This window comes from Pezoporus flaviventris, unplaced genomic scaffold (genome assembly GCF_033815535.1).
Source record: "Pezoporus flaviventris isolate CSIRO_AGI_PZ_B2104156 unplaced genomic scaffold, CSIRO_AGI_Pfla_v1 ptg000002l, whole genome shotgun sequence".
Lineage (NCBI taxonomy): Eukaryota > Metazoa > Chordata > Aves > Psittaciformes > Psittacidae > Pezoporus > Pezoporus flaviventris.
This window is the reverse complement of record NW_026892550.1, coordinates 68,474,625-68,495,832: the sequence shown is the minus strand read 5'-3', so window position 1 is coordinate 68,495,832 and position 21,208 is coordinate 68,474,625. Positions and strand designations below refer to the sequence as shown.

Here is a 21,208-nt window from a genome sequence, read left to right as displayed (position 1 = left end):
ATCTTAGTAGAAATTCTGACCTCTGGCAGTGAGGCTGAGTTGCTGGGTTTCACTGGATGTTGTTTTTTTCATGTTGGGATGTGTGGACTGTTTTCTGGCATCTGTCTCGAGCTCCTGTTGCCTTATTTGAATGACACCAGTAACTGTCACACTTGGGCAAAAGAAGTTATCTTCGGTACTTGCTGCCTACAGCAGCAGGCCTAGAAGAACCTTTCTGGCAGTCTTTGTCTACTATTTCTTTACTTCTGACCATGCCTAATGGGTTCTTTTTACATCATCTTCTCTTCTAGCCAAAAAGACTTTTCTTGGGCAAAACAAGTCATTTTGGGGACCTCTAGAACTAGTAGAAAAACTTGTTCCTGAGGCTGCAGAGATTACAGCAAGCGTTAAGGATCTCCCAGGGCTGAAGTAAGTACAGTCTTTTACTGCACAAGTACATAATATGTTTTTTTTATTGTATGTGGGATCCTGGAGAAGGAAGGGTAAAGATAACCTTCAGGAATAATCCTGCTACCTTGGGCTGATAAAAATAGATCGCTACTCTCTTTTTCTTAATCAAGGACTTGCAGAAGGAGAGCATAGGATATACTCCTTCAATGGGTTCTTATGGGCAGTAGTGCATTTATGGACAGTATTGCATTTATGGACATTTATTACAGTGCATTTATTACTAGCTCTAAACCAGTGACCATGAGTCTTAGGGCTTGGAACAGCCTTTACTGACTTTTTCTTAAGTCAGACTGAAGAGGAAGGGAATTAGGAGGAGGGTGATTACAGGTTAAATAGTTCTGAGGCTGATAGACAGAGGTGATTTTCCTTCTAAATAAATTCACGTAAACTTGTAAAGTTTGTGTGAAATGGAAGCTCAGCACGAAGTTGGACAAGATTCTAGCTTGTGTTAAAGAGGGGAGGAAAAAAATCACCTAAACCATATATTGCTTTTAAAAATTCCATAGTTATTTCAGACATCAGATTCAGGTTTGATTATTCCCATGCTAAAAAAGAAACTGTAAGAGGCTTTCAGCCTGGGAATAGAAAAAAGATGCAAGGAAGCTTTTGTATGAGCAGCAGGACTAAGGTTGAATCTTTTTTGCTGAAAGAGGAGATTAATAGATTTAGTAACAGCTTCTTTCAGGTTTGTATTTAGTGATGTGTGTATGGACAAGTGCTTTTACTGGAGATCTGTGCAAGACTCTTCCTGGCACAGCTAACAGGACCAGTGTACAGTGCCAGCAATGTTGTGGCAGAGCTCCTGTACCCTTTCCTATTGTAAAAGAATATTAAAATATGAAATAAATTGAAAGAAAGAGCAGTTTTAGAATTAAGTGTTGAAACCTTGGATTCATACTAACCCTTGGGAAATGTCATGTCATGTTTTAGTGAGGTCAAGAATGGGGAGTAGTGAAGATGGCTTTCATGGGCAGTTGCTGCTTATTCCAGTTAAGGCTAGAAAAAGAAGTGCCCCATGTGCTCTTTGTATAAGACAGTTGACTGACTGCTGGAGGTGGAGAAGAAATTTCCTTCTGATCAGTATCTTGCTCAATGTGGTGGGTTTACATCTTCCTTTGGAGCAACTGGTGCTGGCTTCTGGCCAGGGTAGATGCGCCAGAGCTGTGATGCAGCGTATCAGTTGTATCTTTAAAGCTGTGTGCTTCAGATTGCTGGAAGAAACAGAGGAAAGGACTGTGGCTGTAACCCATTGCATCCTATGAGCATGTTAATAAGCAAACTAGTTGAAGAGAACAATACTGAAGTTGTGTTTTCCATTGTCTTTGTGGATTCTCACTCAGCTGAATACCTCCCTGAAGGAGTGACACTTGGGCATCTGTGATGAACTCAAGTATACATGTTATTCTGACTTGCCTTGTGCAAAGCTGATTTTGAATTAAAACGTGATGTGTTGAAGCAGTTGATCTCTCTCTGTGTAGTAACATCCAGCAATGTTAAGTCAGGGAAATATTTTTAGTATAACAAAAAATGCAGAATTACTTATGAGAGAAACAGTGATTGCTTAAAGTATTTTGTAACTATTTGCACTTAAATACCTTGTATTTCCTGGTTTTCATGGACTCCCAGGCTATTTTGGTTGGAAGGGACCTTGAAGCTCATCCAGTTCCAAGCCCCTGCCATGGGCAGGGACACCTTTCAGTAGACCAGGTTGCTCAAAGCCCCATCCGTTCATCAGTGCCAACTCTCTTTGAGACGTGGATCCTTCAGATAGAAGGGGATTATTGGAGCTGTTTGTGAATGTACATTGAAGTATGTCTGTAACCGTTTTGTTTCTGGCGTTTGTAGGACACCTGTGGGTAGAGGAAGAGCTTGGCTTCGCTTGGCTCTAATGCAGAAGAAGCTTTCTGAATACATGAAAGCCTTGATTAACAGAAAGGATCTTCTCAGGTGAGTGCTGAGCTCATCCTCAGATTAGATTATGTTCGCCTCTGTCTTCTTGTAAGATCTTTATGAACTTCTACACCCAAGTGTTAAAGTATGTGTGTACTTTTCGTGAGAAATGTTAATGTTTGTGAAATGCAGACCATCTTCTGGGGGACTAAAAAAAGCTCGGTATTCTTTCTTAATTCAGAAGCTATTAATTCTCCACTTTGTCTCAAATATTCATTAGAATAAACACAAATTTTGGCTACAAAGAGATTATTTAGGTGAGGTACAGATACAGAAGAGATACAGTGTTCTCCATCTGCAGTCTTGGCCCTGGGAAAATTTATGACCTTGTCACTCCATTACTGTCTGTCTTGGAACAAATAATTTCACTTCCACATATCTCTGCTTCCTGCTCATAAACCAGCAATGATTTTGTAGTTTAATTGAAAACCCATGGATTTGAACTGCTATGTCTGCGTATAGCAGTAGGATTTAATAAACATGTTGGGTGCTCCTTGACTCAAACCAGTAGGTGTTTGTTGGCTGTCCATGTAAATCCATACCTGACTTGAGGTTAGAAAGGACAACTTGGTATTGTCTGCTGGAAAATGTGGCAGTGGCTTGTGTTAATCACAGTGGTAATAGAGGAATAGAAGGGTGCTACTTAAACTCTGATATTAAGCCCACTCTTAAATCTTCAGTGTGCTGTGCCATTACTCCACAGCTGTGCTTACTTTCCAGCACATTTCAGTGGTGAGTAACCAGGTCTTCAACTCCCTGGGTTTTTGCCTTGCCTAAAAACTTAATCTGCTGAGAGATATGTTCAGTCAGAGCAAAATTACATGGACAGTACACAGAAGTACATTTCTGTGTGGACAGCATGCCACAGCCTAGGGTTTTGTTGAGGCTGAGCTTGCTGTGTGTCTGAAATAGAGGGGATCCATCCCATGCTAATTGACATATTTTTAGTTGACTTTTAAAGATTCAACATTTGTCTTCTCTTGCTGTACATCATGCAGTGAATTTTATGAGCCTAATGCACTGATGATGGAAGAAGAAGGTGCAATCATTGCTGGCCTCCTAGTAGGTTTGAATGTCATCGATGCCAACTTCTGCATGAAGGGTGAAGACCTGGACTCACAGGTATTTGGTATTCAGTTAATGTGGGGTTTTTCTGCTCATTTGAATTGAAAGAATTTTGCATTGTAGAGGACTTTAATCAACTGAGATGTAAGTTTGCTACTAAATGCAATGCAAGGCTAATATAAGCTTGTTACTGTGAGTGTGGTCTTTGGTTAGCTGGTGGCACTGAGATCAGAGACTCAAGGTTTTTGTTTGCTCATTGCTGTTACAGTTTGCTGTGGTCTGCACACAGGTCACTGTGGAGTGAAATGTAGTAAATGAAAAAGGAGGTGAAAATGGGCAAGGACTTGGCTAAAATAAGGGGAGAAATGGATAGAACTGTTAATTCACTCATGCTGTGTGATGAAGTCATTGTAGCTGTTAAAAGAAAATCAGCCTGTGTGCCCTTATGTTCAAGCTTGCATAAGCAGTGAACGTACAGGTAGGGTGATGGTAACAGCTTATTCTTACAGCCTATTACTTGCAGCTTATCCTAGGATAGTTTTGCTTGAAATAAGCCATATTTTCATTAATTTTGGATAGATAACTGGTATAATGAGTCTTTGTTGTAATACATCATGTATCGATGTCCTAACTGAATGACTTCAAACTTTCACAACTACAGACAGTGTTTAGTCTTAGAAAAAGTGTTTAATGTTAAATGCATTTTTTTTACCTTTAGGTTGGGGTTATTGATTTCTCAATGTATTTGAAAGATGGGAACAGCACAAAAGGCAGCGAAGGGTAGGTACATACACAATTGTCCTGCTTCTTACCTCTTGGTAACTTGTATTCAAGTATTCCAGGTTGCCCTGCAAGCTGTTATGTTTTTAATTAAAAAGCTACTTAGGCTGAATTGCTGTTCTATGATAAACCATAACATTAATAAGATACTGGAAATGCTGAGAGGGGACAGAGGAAAAGTAAATTCTTGTAGGAATTCTGTGTTCTTCCTCAACTAGCAATTGAAGATAAAAATGTTCTAAGAGTGAGTTAGGACTGCCCTTCTTTAAAGCCTTTTTGGTAGGCAGCTTAGTAGCCTTTGCCCCTTGTATGGCTAGCAGGTAGGTGATTTTTGGTACCAGAATATCCTTAGAAAAAAAATAGTAATTCTCATAACTAATTCCCATAACTAATAATAATTCCCATAACTAATAATAGCCTAAAGTACTTGTGCCACCATATTCAAATGGGCTGTGCAACATTCAGAGCAAGTAGTTGGAAAATAAAGTGCAGGCACATTGACATATGCATCAGGTGTTGGGGTTTTCTGAGCTTCTTTAAGAGTACTTCTTCCTTCTAAGGAAGTCCTTAAATTCAGGTATGTATTTAATAATTATCCTTCAGGATCATGTGTTTTGTTTGCATTTATTTTAGCTGTAGTTTTTAGAACATGTTTTTCTTTAGTCAAGATTTCCTGCTACAAGTGCATGCAAAATGTGTTTGTTGACAGTTGGATTTTGGTGGGATGACTCTTGGACTCCTGTCCAGTATCACAGTAGTTCAGAACCCTTTTTTTTGATCTTTTGAAATAATGCTGTGCTCTTTGAAATGCCGTCTGCTTTAATCATTCTGGTTGGTGTGTCACCTCAGTGTAGTCCAGGTGAGCGTAGCAGTTGCAGCTTCTGAGAAGTCAGGGAACAGTGACTGATGATAAAGGCATAGACTGTAACTTGACTTTTCTGTTTCGTATGCATCCTATAGTCCGTTGAGACCTAGGGTCTTGGTGCTATGCTGGAGAGATATATAGATGACAACATTTCCTCTTTGACCTTTAGTAGAGTCTCTTAGTTCCTTGAATCCAAATGATTGAGCTGAATGGTATTTCTTCTTTCCAGAGATGGTCAGATAACTGCTATTTTGGATCAGAAAAACTATGTAGAAGAACTCAATAGGCATTTAAGGTAAGATGTGGTTTATTTATTCTTTATTATCTAGTGTTACAAGATAGAAACCAGGATTTTTAAAAAGCAGGAATTACTGTAGGGCTTTTTTTTCTCTTCAACAGTGCTACAGTAAACAACCTGCAGGCCAAGGTGGATGCCTTAGAAAAGTCCAACACTAAACTGACTGAGGAGGTAAGTGTAATAGGAAATAATTTGATGTTTTAGCCTTTTGGAATTGGGTTTAAAAAGGTAATGGAGGAGTTATTTTTGGATGTCTGTTGTATGTAATGGTGAGTGTTTAATGATGAACCTGGAATAACTGACCTGCTGAAGAATTACACTGGCTGTTGCTACGAAGTGTGAGGTGGAAAATCAACTGAATGTTGGTGTTAAAAAACCCAAAAGCTGCTGAATGCACTTGATCATTCTGAAGTCTTTGCATGCTTTCTGATATTTGGAAAATATCTTAGAATAAGTTGTATGGTACTTGTAGTTTCAAATGCCCTACAGCTGATGCAGGTTATGGGAGGTCCGGCCATGACAAAGACATTTTTGATGGTGCAGAAATTCACTACAGTGTAAAGATAGCAATTGAAATGTTTCAATAACTTTCTCTAGCCTGTCACAATTTGCAAGAAATAAAGGAAAAATTACTATTATGGATGAAACATTTTTCAGTCTGAGTATGAGAAATGGTTGGTACATGAGTCAGAGGTCTAACCTGTATTTTTAAATTGGTCTTGCAGTTCATTAGTAATGGCATAAATGTAATAAAATCTTTTGGGGTCAGTTCCCTGACAAATGGGTGATAGGAGGTCTCATCCTAATGGTTGTAGAGTATTTCTGTCCCCATGTCACTTAGCTGAATAGAATGACTTTGATTGGGATGTCTCAGTGCTCTTGCAGAACAAATAGGAAATAGAAATTCTTTTTTGCTTGTTCATCCTCATTAAGAGTGTGTCTGGTTATTGAACTATTACTCTAATGGATCTATTCCAGACAATGAGAAGCTTTAGTGATGGAAATTACCGTATCCACTCTTGCAATTAAGGAGCAAAAAATGCTTTTTACAATTAAAATGTTTTTTTAGTTCTAAATAAGTGGTCTGCATAGAGGCTGGCTTTCTCAGTGCTACTGATTTATCACCTGCAGAGTATGGGTGCTATGCCAGTTAAGGAGTGTACCCATGAGAGTAATTTCAGTGCTGACTGAAGTGGTTTTTGATTTTTAATGATTTACTTGTTTGCATCTCAGTGAAGTCTGCACACTGTTCAAAGTAAGAATATGAGTGACACTGGAACGCACTGTGCCAGCCCGGGGTGTTTGCAGGATGTAGTTAATGAACTGTGTCACATGTGACATCAATTTGTGCATTTGGCTTGAGCTGTACCAAAGCTCAGGCTTCTATCAGGGTGATTTCTGTTTGGGTTTGTCACTTAATAAAATGGCTGATGTCTTGGAATGTCACTGAGTTTTTCTAGTGTGCAAGGCTTATGTAAGTTACGATTTACAAAGCCAGGAGGAGTTTTCTGAAGTTATTTTGGCCTTTGACACATGATGTGAGTCTGCAGTGACGTCTTCTTTGGGAACTCATTTGAGGGAGATGTGCTGTCTCCTAAGGGTGGCCTGTGCTGTTCATGCTCCATTTCCAGTCAAATCCTCCTCTGGTGAGATTCTCACTGTGCTTCTCCTGCCCAAATACTTGAGCATCTTACATCTCAGGTGCTCTGCCTAGCAGTGTACCCAAACCACTGAAGCTTTAGCAAACCCACACAAGCATTTCTTCTTGGTAGCAGATTTCAGTTGCTAGAAATAGCAAAATTTAGCTGCTGTGTGCTCACGTTTTTCCATCTTGTTATCTTTGGCAAGGGAAGGGAATGGAGTGAGGATTTCGGTTGAGTTGCGCTAACCACATGTTACACCAAGTCTAGCAGGTAGAGTCCTCAACAAGTCAGTAATTTTACTGAAAGACAGGAACCAAAATAGGTTAGGAAGTCTCTGTTTTGGCTAATATTAAAAATCCATCACACTGGCACTAACTGATGCTTTTGGTTTTTCTAGTAGCCCTTCTCTGTTTTTAGAGGCCAAGTTGTCTTTAGCCACTCCAAATATGGAAGAAGATGGGTCTAAAGAGGGGGGGGGGGGGAAAGCCCAAGTATGTTTGTGATGTTACTGTTGTTCTGTTTTGTTCACAGCTTGCAGTTGCAAACAACAGGATTATTACACTGCAAGAGGAGATGGAACGGGTTAAAGAAGAAAGCTCTTACATCTTAGAGTCCAGTCGTAAGGTTGGTGTATGTGTGAATGATTTACTGGCCCTTTGGGGCAGCTTCCACCTAGATTGAACTTGCAGTCCATGTTTGAAAGAGACTTTATTTCCTTATGTATCTCACACAAAAATGCAATAGGTAAGAGTGACTGCAGATGGATCCTCATGGAGGGTAACAGATGGATCCTGGCTACAGTAAATCCTGTCTGGCCATAGATGATGAAACCATGAGCATGTGCAGAGCTGAGAGCTCACACAACATGTTCATGGCTTGCATGGCAAGGTGTCAGAGGCGACAGGAGGAAGAATAATTTACTGAGAGGCTAGCAGAACAGTTTGGATGTAGGAGTTGTGCTTTTTTGGCCTGAAACACTACCCTCTTCAGAAATCAAGGGGCAGGATCTCTAGTAACTATGGCAAAATCAGGTTTTAATTTTAAAACCCCCAAGATCTTTTCCTGAGGATTTGTAACCATCCATAATATACTGTGAAAGTCCTGAAAACTGACACTGTCTGTATAATTCATACCCATTGAAGTGTATGGAGCACTTGGTGAGACAGGGAAGTAGAATAAATTCCCATGGAAGCTGCATGCTGAATGGAGCTCTGATTTTTGATAGTTGCAGAATTTGTTTTCCAAGTGGTGGGAAAAGCAAATAATCAGCAAATATGAGGGTTAGTAGTATATAATGACAAGCTAATTGGGTGTCTTGATTAATTTAGGTCACTAAAGACAGAACTGCTGATGGACATGCACTGACTGAGGCACGAAAACAGTTAAAGGAGGAGACTCAGCTGCGGCTGGTAAGGGCTGTGTGGGCTGGGAGCTCCTGGTAAATGGCTTTTTCACCTAATAACTCCATGTCAGACAATCACTTTTGACAGTGCTTGACCAGATTTTTTTTTTTTTTTTTCATTCTCATCTTCCTGCTTCATTTTGTGGCTCTGTTGATCAGTTTCAGGACTGTTTCTCAAAATGAGCAGTGCAGTTGTGTTTCTGGGACTGATGCATCTGCCTTGCCCCATCCCTGGGAGTGTCCAAGGCCAGGTTGGACAGGGCTTTGAGCAACCTGGTCTAGTGGAAGGTGTCCCTGCCCATGGCAGGGGTTTGGAACTGGATGAGCTTTAAGGTCACTTCCAACCCAAACCATTCTGTGATTATAAGAATATTGCCATTATCTGAACTGTTACTCCATATCGTATGTTCAGCTAGTGGGGAGAAAAATGCCTGAGCAGGATGCTTTTAGGAGTTAACGTTTTCCAGCTTGATGCTGCCTGATCTGTGTGTTCCAGGATGTGGAGAAAGAGCTGGAGGCACAGATTGGGATGCGGCAGGAGATGGAGCTAGCCATGAAGATGCTGGAGAAAGATGTTTGCGAGAAGCAGGATGCGCTGGTCGCGCTCAGGCAGCAGCTGGATGATCTCAGGGCCCTAAAGCATGAACTGTCTTTCAAGCTGCAGGTAGGAAAATAATTCAGTCAAATTCTGGATAAAAGTGATGTCTTTTCTTCTTCTTTTTGCCCCTCTCTATTTAAAAGGTGCAGTGTGTGGGTTACAGGCTGGACAGCACACTTCTGTCTTGATGCAAGAAAGCTCTAGTATTTGAGGTGGAGGTTGAGGGAAGATAGAGTTTCTTCTGAAGAAAGACACATCGTTATCCAGAAATATGTGTGTGTCACTGGGAAAAGTACCTTCTGTGGTATAAAAACTGAGCCATGGTAGCTGCTGTTCCAGTACAATCTGGTGTTGAAGGTGTATGGTGTAGTTACATACATTACTGAGTAATGGAAAAGCAGCCTCTTAAGACAAAGAGCAACACAAAATGCTCAGAAAAAAATCCCAAAATAAACTTTAGAACAGGAAAGAGTTGCTTCTGCTTTCCTTGAGCCAGTCATTCTCTGCAAAGCAGTTGAATGATATTAGCTGGAACCACATTAATATTTGTTGTACAGGAAGCTTCACTGATGGTGGTATTGCCTTTTTGTAGGGCCCAGATGTGGCCTGCACCGGCATGGCAAGATATTTGTCCTTCCAGTATTGATCTGGCCTTTGCTTTTTGAGCACCTTTTCCTACCTCTTAGGCTTCTATTCCTTTGGTTTCATTGGCCACATGATTTATGGTGGCTTATTTTGGTTTTACTGCTACTTACAAAAGCTCCACAATGCTACTTTTTGCAGAGTTCAGACATGGGAGTGAAACAGAAGAGTGAATTAAACAGTCGTTTGGAAGAAAAAACAAATCAGATGGCTGCCACCATCAAACAGCTTGAACAAAGGTAAAAAATGAAGCTTTGACAATTACAAAAGCATGTGTATATTCTAATGGTAATGTCCTGCAGACCCTGAATGGAAGTGCTCTGCTCCGACACTGATGAGCAAAGCTACATGAGGAGAGCTCTGATTTTTGAGATGTTGTTCAGAGTGTCTTGCATGCTCTGGAGGGCTTGCAGGAGAAAAGAATATATGACTAAACCAGTAATGAACACAGCAGCTTTGTTTATCTACATCAGCTGCTCTTTTGTATGTTGTTCAGTCATTACAAGTCAATCACTGTCTCTGATAGCACTGATAAAAAATAGAAATAGGAACTTAGAGAAGTTCTTGACTGTTAATGACAATATTAGAGAGGGAGGAGGAAGGAGGAGCAGCAGAAGCCAGGCTTGGAGGTACCTTGGTTATTCCACATCTCTCTGGTGCTCTTCGGAAAAAATACCCCCAACAGAAGCATTCTCTTTATGAGAAATCAGATTGATTTGAGAAGAAGCAATGCTCCTTTTTCCTTTTTGTCCTGTTCTCAAAGCCAAGCTTTGCAGAGCTTTGGCCAGAGGTTCAGAACTTCAGTCTCTGGGAATTTTGTTGACTGTTGTGCTAGCTCCAAGAAAAGCATAGCTCTCAGGAGCATGTATGTGGTGCCTGGGACTTAGTTAATGAGTATGTCGTTGCACTAAATTAATGTTCTCATTTTAAGGATTATATTTTGAGTGGTTGTTTATAAAAAAAGTCATTTTGTTTGTAGAAAATGTGTATTTTGAAATGTTTTATTATACCTACTCAGCTAATTTATCTACTCTCTTTCTCTTGCTGTTCTTATTTTCCTTTTTTTATCATCACCCTCCTTCTGACTTACTTAAACAGTGAAAAGGATTTGGTGAAACAGGCAAAAACCTTAAATAGTGCAGCAAACAAACTGATCCAGAAGCATCATTAGACATTTTTATGTCTGGTCACCTCACAGCTCTGACATCAGAACTCCTTTATGAGGGGAGAACTTGCAAATTGCTAAAAGCAACTGTTAAAATGTTAATTGTCACCTAAAGTTGGTTTGGAATTTGCTGAATTTTTAAAATCAGTGAGTTTTTTTTTCAGAGATTTAGAGTCAGGTATAAAAATCCCTAACTTTGCCCTTTAAACCATGTTAAAGTACCAATGAGTTGGCCAGTAAACACACCAGGAAAGCATAAGGAATGGGAGATCTGTGGCTCTGTACACCCTGGTGATGCACACCGTATACAGCAGCACAAGTCTTCAACCGTTACGGATTCTAGGCGCGTTGGTCAAGCCGCTGTCAGATTGGCCAGCTCTGGGAAATCAAATAGTTTTCTGTGTTCCCCTTTTTGTGCAGTAGATGAAAAAAATGCATCCCTGGAAGTTGTTGAAAGTAGTTGTGTGCGTAGCCCAAGCCGTTCCCTGTTCACTTCTGTTGTGTGGGTTCAGCCCCAAGTCCGAGATGCGATAGATCATCACCGTGAAGACCAGCCCTCTTGTAAACAAGACTGCTTGCAACAATTTTGCCTTAGTGACTTGGTGGGAGGGTGGGGACTTCTCCTTATTCCTTTAAACTTCATGTGTCCAGGATTAGTAGCTAGGTGTCTTAGAGTAACATGATAGAGTGGTAAGTTCAGTGGAAACCTCCTTATCTTTGCATTGCCTTGCCTTCTACCTCTGCCATGAATCCTGCTAGATGTGCATTGAGGTTCTTCCCAACTGAAGGAAGCTGAGGAGAGGTGTTTTGATAGGTCTTTCCTCTTCCTAGGAAGGGAAGTTACATTTTTAAAAACAAAAATCTGATCTTCTTACTCTAGAATTTAAAAGAAACAAAAGCATAAAATAAAAATAGAAGAAAGGAACAAAATGCGCAATGGTGGGGAGCGGAAATGGTAATTTGGTACTTGACCATTCCTTGTCTGAGTAGCTAGTGGTTAAAAAGGAAGAGTTACATTTTACTATCGCACTTCTTTCATTTGCTTGGGGAGATTTTCTTGCTCAATACAAATGGAATTTGCTAATGGAAAAAAAGCTAAAGCTTGGGAATCAGCTCTTGATAGGAAAAATAATTGCCAATTTAACACCCCAGTGTAAAACTTTAAATAACTGTAGCTGGGACTATTAGAAACTAATAATTCTCATGCCTGGGGCCACAGAAGTTCACCATGCTGGCCTGCCACAGGCCTTATGCTATAAGTGCTCCTTGAGATTATTCTTTGCTTTCAAGAAGATCATATCTGGGTGGTTTCTGTATTGAATAAGGGTTTTTTGCTGTGGTGAGATGACTGTAAAAATTCTTTGATGCCAGTTCTCCCTTTTTTCTGTGGGATAGCGCTCTTTGGGGTACTAGGTGGCAGATGTAACTGAAACGCAACAGGAGAAAGAAGCCCTATTGATCCTCACTAGGTATGTTTAAAATCAGTGAGGCTCAGCCCAGTCCTACTGTACATAAATGTGTACCATCACTTGGCTTATTTAAGGGACACAAGCAGACTTGGAGACCCCATTTGAAATCTCTCTGTTATGCCCAAGTAGTGTGCTTGGAAATATAAAGTTAACCTTTAATAACCTTTAACTAGAAACTCATTTTAACTACCTGGAGGATAATAAAATAATAATTAAAAGGTGGAGGCTTTCATCAAGGTATCCAAGTTGCTGATTAGAACAGTTAACTCACCTGCTCTTCCTCAGATTTCTGTGGAATTAAGGGGTTGTGCTGGGTTTGTTGTCACAATAATGCTAAAATAAGGCAGAATTAAGGATCTGGCCTTTTCTGTTGTCAGGCCCAGAGTGGAAATGCTTTGGTATACTAATGCCTTGTGTCAGTCCATGGAAGAGACCAGGAAAATGCACTAATTCTCAATAGAGTAGCTAACCTATGTTGCAAGTTCCAGTTACACGTGTAGAGCTGAAATGTAACGTACATTAAAATCAAATTGGACTTAAAATTCTGTGTACTTGAGGTTTGCTTTGAATCTGGATAAAAGTGTTGTTTTATGTTTTTCATCTAATGGCTGTAAACTGTAGTAATAGAATAAAAACTATTGAAAATCAGAGCTTCTGCCTGATTCACCTACGTTTTACTTTTCTTTAAAATATTTTCCTCCTTCCCATTGATTTTATCATTCCTTTTTTTTTTTTCTTTTTTTTTTTGGCTTTACCTTTTCACTGGGTGTTTTATTTGTTGGTTAAACTCAGTCTTCCTCCCCACCATGGCTTTTGTTTTTTATCACAAGTTCATGTGGCTCAAATCCAGATTGCGACAGTCAGAGAAGGACCGTCAGTTGGCCGAGCAAGACAACCGCCTCTTCAAGCAGGAGTTTGGGGACAAAATCAACAGCCTCCAGCTCGAAGTGGAAGAGCTCTCCAGGCAGCGGTGAAGAGACCATTTTCCAACCTCTTTTTTGGGCTGTCCTTAGTAGAAAGCAGGCAGAGTGATGGCAAAGAGAGGGGGTTGAGGTGGAGAAAGACACATGGTGTGTTAGATGCCAAGCAGGTGTTAACTATGAGGAGGTGAAATGCTTTAAACTGACAGAGGGGAAATTGAGATCTCAGGAAGAAGTTTTTCCCTGTGGGGGTGCTGAGGCACTGTCACAGGTTGCCCAGAGAAGCTGTGGCTGCCCCATCCTTGGCAGTGCTCAAGGCCAGGCTTGACAGGGCTTGGAGCAACCTGGTCTAGTGGAAGGTGTCCCTGCCCATGGCAGGGAATTGGAACTGGATGAGCTTTAGGGTCCTATTTTCCCCTGCAGTGTCATCCATTTACGAGTATTGGGAAAACAGCTAAATCCTCTTATCTATCTTAAAATAGAAGAGTGTCTCCTTCTGCAGCCATGACACATCTTTAGTTTGTTGCAAGGTTACTGGGATGAATTGTGGAAAAGCATTGCTGTGTGCTTTCATTTTATTTTCATCCCCTGCTCCCCTCCTGGCACAGCTTTTTGTTTCCTTGTTCAAAAAGATACAGAGGCTCCCCAGAAAACCAGCAAATGGCTTTTATCACAGATTTGTGTGAGGTCCTGGGTGTGTGTGGGTGAGCTTAGCAGTGTTCTTGGTTATAAAGGGGGAAGGCATCTTCTCTGCATATGCAAACTGGTCTATTTTTACATCAGCTGGACTTTTTCTCAAGCTAAATGGCAAAGAAAGTATGAAAATGATTGAGCCTCCTTTACCAGGAGGCTGTACTGCTTTATTTAGCTGAGGTTCTACAGCAGGGAGTTGCTGGAGGGTGCTGCAGTGGGATGTGGGCAGTCTTGCTTGAATTACATTCCTTTAAGAGGAGATGGGGCTTTTTGTGGTAGTGTTGGTTGTAAATCCAGTTATAAACAAGAACTTCCTCAGTTGGTTTAAGCATCAACATGGGCAAGTGTTCGTTGCTGGGTCTAAGTCTCCACCAGCTTAACTCAGTTCAGTTGGGCTATGGAATTAATGCAGCTGTAGTCATAACGAGTTATTTCAGCAACTGTCGGAGTGGTATGGAGATGAACAAGGGTAATAATGGATAATGCTGGTTTAAATATCAAAGAGGATTCTGAACGTTTTGTAGTACAAGTCTTGCTGCTACTTTTACCAGCAGATACTCAGTTTCTAGGATCTGATTTCAGAGCAGGGATCATTCCCTATGGCAGCTACTGTGTTTCACTTGGAATGATTTCAGAAAACAGAGTTTCTAGTGCTTTGGTCCCTTACGGTCTATGTGCACAGAGAGCTTTGTTGGTGTTCCACGCAGGCAGTCATGGAGGTTCTGAGCTTTCTGGTGGCCCAGAGTGAAGGCTCCTCCTTGATCTGGCAGTGTTCAAGGGAAGGTTGGACAGGGCTTGGAGCAACCTGGTCTTGTGGAAGCTGTCCCTGTCCATGGCAGGAAGTTGGAACTAGATGAGCTTTAAGGTCCCTTCTAACCCAAACCAAACTGTGATTCTATGATCCACAGATAGATTTAGAGTTGTGCTCTTCTTGAGCCTCCTTCAGACTGCGTCAGGGACCTCAGATGTTCTTGACCACTGATGAGTTGTTTTCCCAAATATGAATGTGCTGCACTCAGACACATTTTTCTTCCCTCTGGCTTGATGCACCACTGCACATGGTGCATGGGACTGACACCAAAGCCTAGGCTGCTTGGCAGTCTTGAAGCAGCACGTGTCATCCCTTAGTACAGGTTAGGCTAGACCAGAGGCTGCAGAGCACTTCTGGTGAGGAGCCTACAGTTGTTCCGTGAGGACTAAGCTCCATTTTCAGGTGAGGTGTCAGAAGAATTGCCACAGCTCTTAGGGGGTAACAGTCCATCAATCCCATGTGGATAGCTTTGGGAAATGGTTAAAGATGTTGGCTTTCATCCTGTAGCAGCTGATGTGCTGAAGAACGTCTTTTTGAAAAAAGGTGCATATTGACAGCTCTGTAACAGATGAAGAAGTAAGTATTGTTTCAGGACTTCCAGACGTAGTCAAGAGGTTTATTTCCCTCAAAACGGGAATTAGATGACGAACGTCTAGATTATCCATCCTGACATATTATGGCTTAACACACTTAACACACAGACAAGTTGTTATTCAGAGGCAGTTTTCAGCTCCTGAGTTGGGGTTCAGTTTCTTTAATGTGAAGAGAGGGTTAAATAGTTCATTATGTTTCAATGTCAAGCGTTAGAAAACCATAGCCTTTGTTCACAATTCCACCTCGATATTCTAGGAGCCACCTAGAACTAGAACTGAAGCGGGAAAGGGACAGATGGTCACACAGTCACCAAAGCAGCCAAGAAAACAAAAAAGGCACAAAGTCTTGGCTCAGGCAGGTAAGATAACTTGTATTTTTGGCTTGTGTTTGGAGTTCCATTTTGCTCGTTTGCTGTTCCTGAGCTTTGTTGGGCAATAAGTACGTAATATTAATATAGTACAACAAAGGGAGCTTTGGAACATTTGTTTACACACACTAAATAGGCTGTTCCTGAGTTGAGCCTCACCAAAAAAATTGCAAGAACACTGGTTTCCTCTTCCAGGCTGGGTACCTGGCAAGGTTTTGGTAGTAATTGCGGTTTGTCTTCACTAGATGAATAAAACCAAGGGTAATACAGCAGGAGAGATGCTGTACACCTTACATCTGATGAAAAGCAAGTTTCCATGCTTCTATTTTTTGTTTTAGAAGGGAAATTCTCCCAAAAGAAATGGATAGTAAAATTTAGAAGGCAAAATTCTCTCAAGGGCATCACAGATTACTTTCCACTGTTCTTTTAGTGCTGCCCATTAGTGAATTTGGTGGTTTTAAAACAAAGGGCAGTGTTCATCTCGAGAGCAGACCTCATAGTTCCCAAGTGAAACTCCCTTTTTAGTAGGAAGTTTGCCTTTGAAAGCTAAAATCCGCTCTGGAGCTTTTTCTGCAGAGCAAATCAGGCTTTTCTGCTGGGGACTGGCAGTAAAACAGTTGTTCTGGAGAACAAAACTTGTAACTGTGAGAACTGTGAAGTAATAACAGAGGCTGTATCAGCAATTCCCATGTGTGCTGCTGCCCTTGAGAGTTGCCTTCACTGGGCTCCCCTGGGCTGCTTCAGTGAGCCAAGGTACAAAAAAAGTGATTGCAGAATGGATGCCCCTGTTGCCACAAAACTTGTAGGCGGTGCTTGATGCAGTGGAAGTGTCTTTAAAAAGCCTGTTCAGCCCATCTGCCTCTTCTGCCTCTGCTGTTAACATAAGCAATAGTGACTGTGAAGTTTCTTGTACCTTCTAGCAAAAGGAGGTCATTGGACCTGTTGAAGAGTCCATCTCTAAAATATGAAGTCAGCTTTTTGATCACAGCAAAAGAAAGTAAACTATGTAGGGTGGATGGGTGTGTATGTGCCTTCTCATAGTGTCCAAAGACACTTCTGTGCCAAGGAGGGGCGGATCGGTATTCCCAAAATAGCAAGGTAAAGTCTCCCTTTGCAGTATGGCAGGGGTGAAACTGGAATCATCACACAGTTCAACTGATGGGTAAATGTTTCCTTTTGGCAGGATGGGAAGCTCAAAATCCAGGAAGAAAATGCTAAACTGAAACAGTCGCTAAGAGGGAACAGTGTCCTGACACACAAGTATGAAAGAAAGGAAATCTCCTTTTTGCCTTCTCCTTTTTTAAGTCCTGCTTCCCCTTCGCTGATTTCTGTGCTAATGGGAAGTTTGTAATAGTGCGGCTCCCCTTTCTTAAAAAGATTTTCAACCTCATGCCCTTTGTTGAGGTCTCTGCTGCTTTTTCATAACACTCAAAGGGAAGGAGGAGGTTCTACTGCTTGCCCTCAGCCCTTCTGGATCTGAAAAGCTCTGTCTCTCTCCCAGTTCTATTTCAATTTGTGTCTATAAACCTGCTCTTGATCAATTGTTCTTACTCAATGAGCGTTTTGTAAGCCTTTCTGTTGGTGAGGGAAAGGAGAAGGGTTGGTGGGTCAGTGGTGTTTGTAGGTAATAAGCTGTGGCTTCTGGAACAGAAGAGAAGCTGCTGGAGAAAGAGAATCAAAATAATTTTCAAGAAGATGGTTGTATGAAGATCAAGTTCAGATAGCATGATTCTTAGCTGTACCTGGATCTAAATCCATTACCACTGCCTGTTTGCAGCAGCTAGAGAGGCTCAAACATTTTGCAGCAACAAGTTTAAAACTAGGTTTAAACTGTGTTTATACCATCGAAACAGTCTTTTCTATAAACTTCTCCCTTTCTGAAGGTATTTTACTAGTTTTTCTACAGCTCTTCCCATTTAGCCAGGTGTGCTGGATGTCTAAACAGCACCAGTCACATCCTGCCGCTCTGCCTTGCTGTTTGACAAAGCTTATAAAGGCCTCATCTCTTGTTCAAGCAGCCATGGCAGTGTGGTTTTGAAGAGACAAACCCAAAGTTCTGTGTGGGTAGGATGTAAAAAAAAAAGGATGAGGAATTCTCTGATGGTCCAGATGTTTTTCTGAAATGATGCAATGAGTGAAGTACCAGCTCCAGGTGATGATGTTCTTCTCTTGCAGGTTACTGAGCAGCATGCAGGAAGAGCAGGTTGGTGATTCTTTTTCTTGCACTGAAATACTTGAAGGGACAAGGGTGCTGAGGGAGCTCCTGGGTCACTGCAGCATCTTCCCTCCCCAAATACCCCGAAGTTTGCCCTTGGGTTTTGCCTTGATGAGAATTTGGCTTTAGAGTCCATAGAAGCTATTGTTCCCTAGTAGAAAAAACATTGCTGTGCGTGTCAGCTCTTGTTCACAATGAAAAAGGTGTTGATTTCCCACCTTGATGCTGGGCCAGCAGCCTGACACTGGCCTGAAAACAGAGCTGCATGGTCCTTGGTTCCCACAGCCGTGCTGTGATTCCCTGTCTGCCGTGTGGTGTAGCCAGTGTGACTGTAGATGATCCTGCCAATGCATGATGTGCTGTGAATAGAGGGGGTTAAACACATGAGTACGTGAAACCTTCCTCCCTGTTCTACGATGTGGATCAGCTGCAGAGCTTTAACACAGGTGCTGTGTAAAGTAGCACATAAAGCAGAATGTCTTGGTTTTTACTTGGGGTTTAGGAGCAGCTCTCAGGACCTGGAAATGCTGAGATTTGCCAGCTCTGCCAGGAGGAAAGCAGCCGGAGTAAAAGAAAGGTAACTTCAAGGACTCGTGGTCCCTGTCGTATGGTGACACTGTTTCCTCCGATTTTCATTTCAGTAGTGCAGTTTTCCTGCTGGTGACCTGGGACAAGGAAATGAGCCCTGTTGTGAGCTCCACTTTACACTTAAAGTTGTTGAACAGTGCTTGATTGAGGGCTCCTCAGTCTGCTTGGTGTTCAGTGGTTTGTTTTTCCTTCTTCCCTTTTCAGCTAAGTGGGGTCCTCGGGGACCAATGGGAAGTGAGAATAGGCAGTGGTACAGTTCTAATTTCTCCACTTGCCACCTTGCCTTATTCTTATTTTTAGTCTCTTTTTTTGTGGCTAAGCCCCTCTTGCTTTCCTCACTGCTTTAGTGCGAATCTAGAGGGATTACAGGAGTTACCAAAAAGGGTGTTCAGTGGGAGTGCTCCACTCCACGGTGGAGCTGTGAAGCGTTTCTCTAACCCAGCAGAAGATTTGGGTTGACTGAATATTCATGAGAGGAAATGTAAGGTTTTTTTTTGTTGGTCATGTCTTGAGCATCTCTATTCCTCTATTCTCTTCCTGCCTTCCAGAACATCTGCAAGAACTGTGGTGGCATCTTCTGTGAAGCCTGCTCAGTGAATGAGCTGCCCCTCCCATCTAGTATCAACCCCGAGCATGTCTGCAATCCCTGCCATGAGCAGCTCATGCAACAGTACTCAACAAGTCCCTTGTAGGGGATGGGCTGCAGAGAGAGGTGACAAGAAATGGTTGTAGCTGATGATGGTTTCTGGGGTTGTTTGGGGGAATGTGAAGAGAAGACTCTTGCCTGTGTTCTTTGGACGTCAAAGGGGAAGCAGCTTCATGGTGTTTAGTCTCTTGTGACAAAAAAAAACAAAACATTCTGAGCCTTCCCTGTACAAAAATCTGCCTGCTCTGAGGCCTGAGCTTGTGCGGGAGAACTGCTTTGTGAATGTCATGGGAAGTAGCCCAGGATGTGCCTGAGTAGCCTCAGGACACAGTGAGAACAGACCCCAAAAAAAGAGCTGTGTGTGTGCAATTTGAGAATGTTCTCATCATGAAGCATGTGGTGTGAAAGCATGCTGCTGTGAAGCAGAGGCTCACTGAAAGCAGAACAGGAGCTTTTTAATCCTCATGTCTGGTTGCACTTGAAATCCCATTTCTCCTTTCCCAGTTGCCTTTGACAATCTGGCTCTACCTGCTACATCAGTGCCAGGCGTCAGGAGGTGGGTGAGATGCCAGTAATCCCTTCCTAGCTTCATTTCTTTGGCTCAGCCCTCTGGCCATGGGCTTAGTATTCATATCTCTACCAAAACCAATCAAAGCTGTGAAAATTCCCCTTCTGTATTGTAAGGGGTGAGGGTGTTGGTGGTTTTGATGGATGCACAGTATGAGAACTGATGGCCTGCACTGATCTGGCATGTAAGTGCCTTATGGCATCTCCGACCTCCCTCTCAGAGACCCTCACTGACTTTGTGACTACGCAAGGGTGTAAATTGTACCTCCCACCTCGGTGTGGTAACAGAGGAATTGGAGTCCCAAGTATTTAGACACAGAAAGTGGTTTAGGGCCACCTCACCTTGTCCCCTTGCACACCTGAGAGTCACCATGGAAAACCTGGTGTTTCACTTTCTGCTAGATCACAATGAAGGCAAGATGAAATCGGAATGCTTTGCACCTACTAGAAGTGGTAGTTTGAAACACAGTTTAAAGAGGTTTCACAGTTTATGCTGAATCATTCTTTGTTGCTGTCATCTCATGGAATTTCTTGTTACTCCAAAAAGCGGTGGTGGCCTCCTCACAAACACACAGCAGGTCAGAGTTGTATTGGAAGCTTATGTCAGTCTTGAAGACCACAGAATGTTTTGTAGTCCATAGAAAACTTGATGTATTCATGTAACAAAAAATGCATTTGGGTTTGTACAAATACTATTAGTGGGTAGTGGTTTAATTCCTCAGAGGGGATTTTCTGTTCAGTAGCTTGGCTGGGACTGCATTAAAAAGTGTTTCAGAGCTGAGATTTTCTGGCTGGCGCTAGTTTGGATCATGAATTACTCTTCTAGATCCCTCTAGGCCTTGGTGTGTTGAGCCACGCAAGTTCTCCAACTTCTCTTATTGCCCTTCACGGGGGGGGGGGGGGGGGGGGGAACTTAATGTAGTTTTTCTACTCTTTTTCTCCCCTTGTGGCAGTTACCAGATCCATTTCCTTGCTGCTGTCCCTTACAGTAGATTAGTAGTTGTAAACAGTGTTAAATACGAAAAGCCTAGAATTTGAGTGTGGGTACCCTCCTTCAGGGGGGTGAGACACCGAGTGCAGTGTTATAGTTTTGTGTATGTGCTGTACATGTTGAAAAGATGTCAAATCCCTGCACCCAAACCCAGTGTGACTCACCCCCACGGAGAAAGTGAGACCCACACAATTTCCACGTGAGAGGGTTAAACTAGAACCTGGGCCCTCCCTGTCAATCACTTTAATGCTGGTATGACCAGCACACTGCAGCTCCCAAGGGTTGTGTGCCCTGTGCCCAGTTTTTGACCATTCCAGCTGGAGCGGCTGCCACTATGCTTGCTCAAGGTGAAGGCTGTGACTATTGGTGTGAAAAATAGGACAGCTTGTGAGCAGGTCCCCTGAAGTCACACAAGATCCCTACACACAAGCAGGGAGGAGATGGCAACTAGCATGGAAACAGGCATTTTGGAAGGTTAGAGCGAGTGGG

The 21,208-nt window shown here is 42.1% G+C and overlaps 1 protein-coding gene across 9 annotated transcripts in view; it reads left to right on the top strand.

The window, feature by feature from the left end:
• RUFY3 (RUN and FYVE domain containing 3) overlaps positions 1–20,316 on the top strand; it is a 46,247-nt gene extending 25,931 nt beyond the window's left edge. For 5 of the 9 annotated variants that reach the window (XM_061442628.1, XM_061442618.1, XM_061442646.1 and 2 more), the window contains 16 exons: positions 291–408; positions 2,296–2,397; positions 3,399–3,522; positions 4,184–4,245; positions 5,340–5,405; positions 5,510–5,579; positions 7,583–7,675; positions 8,380–8,460; positions 8,950–9,117; positions 9,835–9,932; positions 13,178–13,297; positions 15,601–15,703; positions 16,896–16,972; positions 17,888–17,915; positions 18,430–18,504; positions 19,064–20,316. In XM_061442628.1, the coding sequence (XP_061298612.1) occupies positions 291–408; positions 2,296–2,397; positions 3,399–3,522; positions 4,184–4,245; positions 5,340–5,405; positions 5,510–5,579; positions 7,583–7,675; positions 8,380–8,460; positions 8,950–9,117; positions 9,835–9,932; positions 13,178–13,297; positions 15,601–15,703; positions 16,896–16,972; positions 17,888–17,915; positions 18,430–18,504; positions 19,064–19,207 (1,529 nt within the window). In that variant the 3' untranslated portion in view covers positions 19,208–20,316. Of the gene's footprint in view, positions 1–290; positions 409–2,295; positions 2,398–3,398; positions 3,523–4,183; positions 4,246–5,339; positions 5,406–5,509; positions 5,580–7,582; positions 7,676–8,379; positions 8,461–8,949; positions 9,118–9,834; positions 9,933–10,791; positions 12,976–13,157; positions 13,298–15,600; positions 15,704–16,895; positions 16,973–17,887; positions 17,916–18,429; positions 18,505–19,063 lie in introns of those variants that run through there. The other 4 variants (XM_061442666.1, XM_061442681.1, XM_061442673.1 and 1 more) reach the window with 2 other exon arrangements.
• Positions 20,317–21,208: the final 892 nt, after the last annotated feature.